At 48.4% G+C, this 9,478-nt stretch overlaps 2 protein-coding genes across 3 annotated transcripts; both read left to right on the top strand.

The window, feature by feature from the left end:
* The first annotated feature begins 249 nt into the window (after nt 1-249).
* On the top strand, nt 250-6,525 carry lsm14ab (LSM14A mRNA processing body assembly factor b). Of its 2 annotated transcripts, none has more exons than XM_086174941.1 (10): nt 250-573; nt 1,315-1,478; nt 1,989-2,142; nt 3,285-3,464; nt 3,572-3,646; nt 3,897-4,070; nt 4,277-4,436; nt 4,527-4,553; nt 4,663-4,903; nt 5,527-6,525. In XM_086174941.1, the coding sequence occupies exons 1-10, from the start codon at nt 450-452 to the stop codon at nt 5,548-5,550; spliced, it is 1,323 nt and encodes a 440-aa protein (XP_086031067.1). In that variant the 5' UTR covers nt 250-449; the 3' UTR covers nt 5,551-6,525. The 2 variants fall into 2 exon arrangements, with proteins under 2 accessions (XP_086031067.1, XP_086031066.1); XM_086174940.1 differs by having other exon boundaries at nt 251-573; nt 3,894-4,070.
* A 1,259-nt stretch (nt 6,526-7,784) lies between these two features.
* Nucleotides 7,785-9,476, top strand: ss18l2 (ss18, like 2). Its single transcript, XM_086174945.1, has 4 exons — nt 7,785-7,943; nt 8,225-8,301; nt 8,876-8,948; nt 9,152-9,476. The coding sequence occupies exons 1-4, from the start codon at nt 7,875-7,877 to the stop codon at nt 9,209-9,211; spliced, it is 279 nt and encodes a 92-aa protein (XP_086031071.1). The 5' UTR covers nt 7,785-7,874; the 3' UTR covers nt 9,212-9,476.
* The last annotated feature ends 2 nt before the right edge of the window (nt 9,477-9,478 follow it).

The following is a 9,478-nucleotide window of genomic DNA, read 5'->3' as shown; positions in this document are numbered from 1 at the left end:
GGGATCCCGCGAAATATCGCGAGAATACAATAATCCATTCTTAATGCGTTCCATTATTTCTCAACTCGCCAGTTTTATGAAACACCTTGAAAGCGGACCGAGGTGCGGTTGTATGCGCTGTTATACTAAATCAGTTTGTTTGTTTTGACACATTCCGCGATAGATAAATAGTAATTTGAACGACAAGAAGCGGCTCCGATCCGAAGAGACTGAGCCACAGCCTTTCTCCCAACATCCTTAGCGGCGAGCTGAGCAAAACGGCCATGTCGTGGTAGGAGAGCAGAAAAACGGCCGAGTGCAAAGTCAGGCGCAACTCGCTGGCTCATGTGATGTAGACTTCAGCCTAAGACCTCTCAGAACAGCCCGTATTGTCTTCCTTTCTGATCGACAAAACAAAAGAAAAAAAACTCTTATCCAGTCGAAGTGAGTATCAATACCGGAGGACAAACATGAGCGGAGGAGGAACGCCGTACATCGGCAGCAAGATTAGCCTCATCTCTAAGGCCGAGATTCGCTATGAGGGGATTTTATACACGATTGACACTGAAAACTCGACGGTAGCTCTCGCCAAAGGTGAGTTTTAACACCGTGGATCCTGTTTTTTTGGTACTCAAAGTGCTAAAACGCCGCGTATGAAAAGAATAATCGATGGCGAGTTTGAATTAAATCCGTCGATGCTAGCGTTATTGCTAACCTAGCCTGCTAGCTGACTTTGCACTGACGTTGGCTAACGGGTGCTTCGGCTAGTTGTCCTTTGTTTACGTTCTGTGGTCTAGTGTTGAACACACACCCTTTGCTCTAACGGCAAAAACACACACATCATTGTCATTTCGAATTCAGAACGCGTGTACAATCAGCAAACTCGACGAGGATTCACGCGTATTAAATTAACGATTTGAAAGTCGCCGTTGAGCTCACGCTTAACGCCCGAGCGCTGATGCTAACTTACTTTACATTAAGTTTTCAATGAGTTGCTGAAATAATGTGAAGAGGAAAGATCCGCCGTTTATCCATTTATTCGTGATTTTATGTAAGTTGTCGGGCAATTCAAAGCGGAATCTTTAGCCGGTAAGACTTTTTGCACACTAAATAATAAGTATGAGCCCCAGTCGTACTAATTTCCTATTAAATTGGACATTGTAACATTTCACAGAAGGGCATGCTGTATTCTGCATGTCAAGTTGATATTTATCCGTCAAAATGACAAAGGTTTACCCTAAAGGACTTGTGGGTGGTGCAAACCAATTTAAATCAGCCAAGGAGTGCATCCATTGGAGTGGCGGTGTAACTCTCTCCAACCCCTTCTTCACACAGTTCGCTCGTTTGGCACCGAAGACCGGCCAACCGACCGTCCCATTCCACCGCGGGAGGATGTGTTCGAGTACATCATCTTCCGCGGGAGCGATATTAAAGACTTGACAGTTTGCGAGCCCCCGAAGGCCACGAGCAGCCTGCCTCAGGACCCTGCCATCGTTCAAGTAAGTCACACAGGGGCACCCTCTCTGGCAACGATATATTTAAATACTAAATGTATATCTTGTCAGATTCTAACCATGAAAAATAGTCTGAGTTAAATAAATGTAATTGTGATGTGATCCTGGTTTGGTACACTGAAGTTCAGTGACCTCTTCTACTTGTGCTTTTCCCTTTTAAACATTAGCCCCGGGCTACAGGGAAACCCAACCTGTTATTAATGCTCTTGTTATGTAAGCTTTCTGACGCTAGCCATTTAATTACATTTCACCAGCAGAAATGTAATGTGTGTGTGCTGTTGTTCAGCCCATCCTGCTGTAAAACTAACAAGTCCCCGCCAGTCTACTCAGCAGTTTGGCCAGGACACCGCATCATTTGTGCGTAGTGTGTTATTTATCAATCTAGTGTGCGGAGGTCGGCAATAATCCCAAGCACTAGTCTTTTCAGGATAAACTCACAGTCTTTCGTGGGCACAATCATTCAGCAGCGCTCTTTTTTTCCCATTCCCTCCCCAGTCCTCCATTGGATCCTCCAGCTCTTCTTCATCTGCGGCAGCGTCGTTCCAGTCTGCAGGCCCGTACGCCCCCTTCAGCAGGGCACCTGTCCAGTCCTATGGCCAGTTTGGGGTTTCGCCCCTCGCAGCTCAGCAGTTTGGACCTGCTGGTGGAGGTGAGGTGTTTCTCCTACCGGGGTTATAACAATTTGCGCAAACCGGTCCGGTGTGACTAACCCAGCTGCTACAAGAGAACGCAAACGGAGCCATTTGGACGTAAAGTCCATCTTTCCTCTTAAACCCAGCTCACTCTTGAATGTAGTTTCCTCATGTAAAAAAAGTATTTTTACATAATCTGAGATTTCATTTTGAACATTTTAAGCAAAGTCCTTCTTGTCAAGCTCAGCGCCGTCATTCTGGGGTGCTGCTCTCCATGAGCCAGAGAGGAAAATGCCTCCGTCTGTCAAGCCTCTAATAATTATATACGTGTTGCCAGTTTGGACCTCAGCCTGTTGCCTCCCCCCTTTGCTGCCTAATTGATGGCGACCGCAGTGTGTTTGGTGTCAGCTGTGCTCACAGCAGGAACGCCGGCTGACAGACGATCCCCGGTGGATCCACCTCAGTCGGTTAAAACTTCATTTCAGTAAACACGGAAACGACAGATCGGCTTCGGGCCCAGAAACAACCACTGCATTTGCCACAAACCGCCAGATGAATTGACATTCACGTAAAGGGTTGGGGGGGGCTTCCCACACACACACACACTCCCAAGTCCCCGCGCCCTCGACACCCTGCGGTAACCATAAATTAACCTTTACGAGAGTGCTGCTGTTTTACAATTACATCTCGGTTGTTGTGTTAACCGTGCGCGGCTCCGGAGCGCCTTCCCTGTCTCTCCAGGTGTCGAGCGTCGCCTGGCAGCAGCATTAACGCTAATAACTTGCCACGAAAAAAAAAAAACAGTAGAGCAGAGGTTAGAAGTAACAGCAGAACACGACGGGGGAGAACTGAAGTCTGATTATTAACGTTTGGCAAATTAATCCCCATCAACCAGTGTGTGTGGATTCTTAAGGGTGGGGGAAAAAGATCGTAATTATCGTGAGCTTGTTTTGAACCAGTGCGACCTTGAGAGCGCCAGATCCTGTTCGAAATCACGTTCAGTGTGTGTTTGCGACCCGGAGCCGGGCCCCCGCTGTTTGCCGAACAGTTTAGAAAGTGATGCAACAGATTTCCAGGAACCCGCTGCACCTGCAGCCCTCTCCCGCTGGGGTTTTTGTTTTTTGGAAATACATCTGACGGTTGCGATGTCTCCTCGCAGCTCGTACGAGTCCCCAGCAGGACGCTCTGAACAAGAACCCCCCCCTGGAGGCCGCCAAGCCCCCAGCCTCCGCCGCCTCGGCCCCGCCTGCACCCGTAGGCCAGAGGAGTCAGAACGCCGCGGCGCCTCCTCGGCCCGGCGGCGGCGAGAAGCCACCCGACCTGCTGGAACAGAGAAGAGGTACGTTCTAAGCTTCGCGTGATGGTCTCAGATGTTCATGCGGCTGCGTGCATAACTGGATTACACTTGGAGAGCCGAGTGTAAGGGGACTCTGCCCTCCCGTCCAGGTCCTGAAGCACAGAAAGTGTCTCAGCAGGACCACGAGCAAGGAGAGAACCGGGATCCCAACAGGCGTCAAGCAGGTGAGTCGTCCGTCCGTCCGCCAATCATTAACCCCGAGAGGACTCGGCGCCACCGCCAGGCTTCCCAGAAGGTCCAGGACGCTCATGGACTCCAGCCAGGACCTGTTTACTCAGAGGAGTCCGTGAAGTTCTCTCTGCAGGGTCGATGCCACGACACTCATCACTGTTTGGTTTGCACATTCCACGCCGCTGTGGACGAGCGGCCGGCTGACTGACCGTGCATGTGTGCGTGCGCGCTGCTCCTCAGCAGGTTCCCAGCCTGCCCGCCGCAGCCGCGGCCGAGGAAACCGCAGCAGAGGCAAGGTGAACGTGCGCAGGGACGGGATCATGAAGTTCGAGGAGGACTTCGACTTTGAGACGGCAAACGCCCAGTTCCACAAGGACGAGATCGACAAGGAGCTGCAGACCAAGCTGAAGCTCAAAGGTGAGGGAGGTCCTCGCTGGAGATCCCGCAGATCCGGAGCTGCCGTGAGCCTCCGTTCTGTAGGAACCTGTAACCGGACCGTCCTCGGTGTCTCTTATCAGAGCTGCTGGTCCCCGTCCAAAACCTGAACCCGTTCTTAAAGGGTCCGCGTCCAGGTCTCTTGGAGCTCCTCTGTGAAACACTTCCTGTGTGGTTTCCTCTAACAGACGACAAGGCCGAGAAGACGGTGAACGGCGATGAGGCGTCGGAGGCGGAGCATCCGGCCAGCGAGGCCGCCGCCGCCGAGGACGAAGAGTCGGGAGTCAACACCTGTTACTACGACAAGTCCAAGTCATTCTTTGACAACCTGTCCTGCAACGACTCCAGGTACCTGCCGACCTCCTGACCTTCACCCGCAACCCAGCAACACACACACACACACACACACACTCTGACACACTCTGCTCTCTCCCACAGCAAAGGAGCCGAGAGAGGCTTTTCCAGGTGAGCAGAAGGAGAACACACACCTTCGTAGATCTCTGAAGGAGCATTTTCACGCTGGACAAAGAAGAAACGAGTCCTGACGTGTGTGTGTGTGTGTGTGTGTGTGTAGGGACCGCAGGCCCACCTGGGCTGAGGAGAGGAGGATGAATGCCGAGACCTTTGGGATCCCGCTGAGGCAGAACCGCGGGCGGGGTGGTTTCCGCGGCCGGGGCTTCATGGGTCCCCGCGGCGGGCGGGGCCGGCCAGCAAGCAGGGGCTCGTTCGGGGCCCCCCGGGGGGCCCCGCCCGGCTTCAGGGGCGGCTTCAGGGGCGGCAGGGGAGGACGGGATTTCTCCGACTTTGAATATGGGGTGAGTTGACGGACGGGCGCTCGCACTCTGACCCCTCCGAAATGAAACATGCCCTCACTGTCTTATTTAATCCTTGTTGTTCTCAGCAAATTTGCATCCCGATTTTTACTTTTTTGTTTATTTTTGTCATTGCTATTGTCACAGTTTGTTCTTATCCCTGTTATTGAGGTTGTCTATTTTCCCCCTTCTCCATTCTGTTGTCCATTCTTATCCTTGATGTTGCTGTTTCCTCTGCTGTCTTTTTTTTTCACTATTTTCTAATTAGTCTTAATTTTTCTAAATCTCCTCACTACCTCACCCATTCACATGTGTTATGCACTAACTATTTTATCCTTGTAGGTCTCAGCCAATTCGCATCCTGATTATACTTATTATTTTTGTCATTGCTGTTGTCACTGTTTATGTTCTCATCCCCACTTATTTTCACCCTTGCTGTCTTTTTTCCTCCCCCCCATTTTGTTGTTCATTTTTATCTTCTCCTTTCTATTTATTTGTGGATGTCTTCTGCTATCTTCTAATTGTCTTTCTATATTTATTGACACTATAACTGTTACGTTGCAGTTTCCCCTATGGGGATCAATACAATTTATTTTGTCTTATATCCTTTGCTCACTCTCTTCTAGAAGGACAACAAGGTGGCGGCATAGTCTCCCCGAAACGCCGCCGCCGTCCCCGAGGAGACACGTCTTTGGTCCAGACCTTCTTGACAGACAGAATGAAGACGAGCTGCCGGCCCGCAGCCCTGCCCCCCCTCCCCCCCAGCATCCGATCGGCTCGCCGGTCGGACAGGAAAGCGTGTAAATACCTTGTTTTTGAGTCAGCGCCGTATTTTTGCATCGTTTGGTACCGGAGTCGTGTTTGATATCGAAGCAGAGCCACTGTGAGCCGATCACTGCCCCTCCCTCCCCACGATCGATAGCTTTATCCTTTTGTTTTCACTGACGCAGCGGTCGACCCCTGACCCCCCAGCTGCTATCCTTAGCGCGAACACCACGCCCCGCTAGATTCATCCACATGGAAGGTGCTTCTCCAGGTCAAACCCAGCGGGGGGTGAAGGGTCTTGACTTTTGACCTGCTTCTCGTCCACCGCCGCACTCGAACTGTTTTTTTTTTTTTTTTGCCCCCCCCCCCCTTGTTCCTGTCGGTCCGTTCTCCGCTTTCCGAGCATCGTTAGCCCACTTAGTTTGTTTTTAAGGTGACTGGAATCAAAAGGGACAAACTGGACGAGGCGCCAGCGTTTCCGAGGGAGTTTCGTTTTTTTTTTTTTTATTTCTTAGTACTTAGGGAGTGCCTTCAGCGGAGGGGCGGTTATTTTTCTCCTCCCCACACAGCTCTCCCTTTAACTTAAAGGTCACCGTCTTTTGAGAGGATCGCTAGCACTACGAGGTGAAGTCGACCCCGACAACCAGCGTCCTGTTGGAAACGGACAGTCGCTCTTTTTTGGGGGGGGTCAAGAAGAACCAGCGGGACACAGAGAGGAGGGATTCATGAACTCTGCGTTTGATATGTTTGTTACTCCTTCCAGTCACTGGAATCGGAAAACCAGGATTTTTTTTTTCCCCTTTTCTTTCTTGAATATCAGCAAAATTGAATTTTTACATAAGATAAAGAGTTGTACAATATCCACGTCTTGTGTTTTTATTTATTTATTCTGTTGAAGGGGGGGATGGGGGGCATTTTGACAAGATCCCAGTTTGATTTTTCCATGAGGCGTTAAAGCGCCGCATCAATTCATCCTCATTTTCAGCATCTGCTGACTCATTATTTTACCCCTAAAATCCCACACTTTTCCTCAATTTCAAATAAAAAATAAATTAAAAGTTCACTCAGCGTCCTTACCTGCCAGTAGAGCGAAAGGGAGCCGAAAACGAGGTTCCTCGGTCAGACTTCTGGACGACCATCTGCTCGCTGCAACAGAACATCACCGAGTCAGATCAGAAGGAGAAGCGTCAAGAGGACACTGTTTACAGCCAGCGTTCAAGCCGGTTTCATCTCCCCTCCAGTAATCCCATTATCTTTCCAAGAATCGCTTGAGATGAGGTGCAGGGAAGTCAATTTAAATGGATATTTGGGAGATTAAATGCAAGTTTATGCTCCAATAGACATTATTAATAAATTGTTGAATTCCCACATCCCTTCCTCTGATGATCCCACGCTATTTTTGTGGCTGTAGACAATTATTGTAATGTTGACAGACAACAGAAATACAGGGTCATGTAATATTTGAGATGGTCATTATGAGGAGAGAAGGTGTGCTGGTGTTTTACTGTCATGGAGAAATGAAAGGTAAGCTCTGGTTTCTTTTGAGGAGTTAAGAAAAATTGTTCATGCCAACATTAAAAAATAGTCATACTTTTACAAAGTCAGCATTTAACGGTTTTGGGAAAAAATGCAAAACCAGTGTCTAGATTTAGATGATGTTACTAACAAATTTAATGAAAAATATAAGAAATAAATCGGTTATTCATGCAGATGTCTTGCTAGCTTTTAATTGTTTCTCTATACCCATATTTAGTGATACAGGAATTGAGATGAGAACAACTTTATTTATCCTGAAGGAAATTGTTGTGCCAGAGTTTCAAGTAAAAACATAACAGTAATAGATAATAGTAGGAAGAATAAGAAATACAATGAAAAATAAATTGTGCTGCTGTGACAAAAGAATTTCCCTTAAGGGGATCAATACCTCTGAAGAATACAGGAAATAATTTATAAAAAAAAGAAAAATCACGGTTGAGCTTGTCTTTTTCTATTATGGCTTTTTAAATTCCGAGTTGTAAAAGCCATGTAGGGGTTTGTTGTTTTTTGTTTGTTTTTGTTTTTTAAATCCGCCTCTGTAAAGTCTGACTGCAATACCGAAGGTGTCCAGAGGAGGGCGCTCGTTCAACGGAAGTCGTACACGACTATCGTTGATATCATCCGCGAAGAAGAGGAAGAAGCGGTCGGCCACAACTTTAAGATTTTAACCAAGATGTCGATCGTGTTCGTACCGCGGAAACTTCGCGGAAAAGCGAAAATAAACCAGGAAACCATCCAGCGGGTAGGTCAGCACAAATAGCGGCAAGCGAACGGAGCGGCTAGTTAGCTGTTAGCTTCAGTTTTCACCCCTTTGCTAACAGCTAGCATTAGCCACTAGCTAGCTCCTTCTTCCGGTCGGTTTGTTTACACTCTTGCCAGTTTCCAACGCGACCACGCCGCTTTCTAATTCACAAATTCACCCGGGGAACTGATCACGTCGATCCTCGAAAATAAAAATAGAAAAATCTAACCATGTCACACTACGGTCGCTGTATTTAGCTAACCCTTTCCCGGCTCCTGCAGCTGCTGGACGAGAACGACCAGCTGATCCGGTGCATCGTCGAGTACATGCAGAAAGGCCGGGCCGTGGAGTGTGTGCAGTGAGTCCGAACACACACACACACACACACACTGGGTGGCGTGGATCATCCACAGTTAGCCTGCTGTGCTACATATCATCAGCTAGTTTAGCTGCAGACTCCTGTGAGCTGTCAGCTAATCTGACTTTATCGGGTTTACTGGAAATCTTCCCCATAAATGTGTTCATAAGTCAATAAAATAAAGTAGTTGTCATTGACAGAGTGCAAGTTTGTCACCTTTCTGTGGTCTTTTACTGGCACAAATGGAAATCCTGCCTGTCTCAACGCTAACACATACATTTTTAGTGTCTTTAGCTCCTTAAAATTAACTGGACAACATTTACAGAATCCAGTGTAACTCCACAAATGCAGGGTTTAGTTTGGAAATTCATTTTTAATAGGTGTTGGGGAAAACCTCTGTCTGACAGTTCCCTGTCCACGCCTGAAACTATTAGCATTTAATCATGGATTGTGACGAATTTCACTCTTTAATCCGGAAAGCGTTCAGCCGCCTGTTAATCCGACTGGATTACTATGAAGTGCCTACTCACAGTCGAAATTCCTGTTGGTTTTTATCTTCCTCCACGTCCTCCAGGTACCAGCAGATCCTACACCGGAATATCGTCTACTTGGGCACCATCGCGGACACCAGCCCGGACGAGCAGAGCGTAAACACACACCTGTTTTGATTCTTAATCTGGGATGGGGAAATAATCCGCTGAGCGGGAGCAGGGAGCCCCTCCAGGCGCCCCAGGTGTGGTTAATCCGGTTAACCGGGACTAATTACGGGGATTAATTACACCTGGTTCGCCCGCTCCGAATATAGGACATCCCATAATACCGTTGTCTTTCCGATTCCTTCCCTCGGCAGGCTGTTCCCACGGTTACCATGGCGACGGATCCACCCGGGACGGCGCCTGGAGAGACGTGATGGCACCGCCGCCTGCTCTATTTTCCCGTAACATCAGAATCTCCAGGTTTTCTGGATCTATAGTGTTTTTGGAAAAATCCAAAGAACCCAGGCAGGTTTTAAAACCCTCCAGTGAGCAAAGGTTCCTCGGCCGGACGGAAAAAAACAAGAGCAAATGGACAAAAAGTACTTTTCCCGAAGAGGATGCTCGGGTTGAAGGACTACCAGGGACTCTGATCCTGCAGGATCCACATGCACGACTTCAATAAAATAACAGACATTCAAACA

Source organism: Fistularia commersonii, chromosome 27 (assembly GCF_037954325.1).
Source record: "Fistularia commersonii isolate RoL2024-O1a breed Wild chromosome 27, RoL_Fcom_v1.0, whole genome shotgun sequence".
In the NCBI taxonomy this organism is placed as follows: domain Eukaryota; kingdom Metazoa; phylum Chordata; class Actinopteri; order Syngnathiformes; family Fistulariidae; genus Fistularia; species Fistularia commersonii.
The sequence above is the reverse complement of the archived record's forward strand: the minus strand, read 5'-3'. Positions and strand labels throughout refer to the sequence as shown.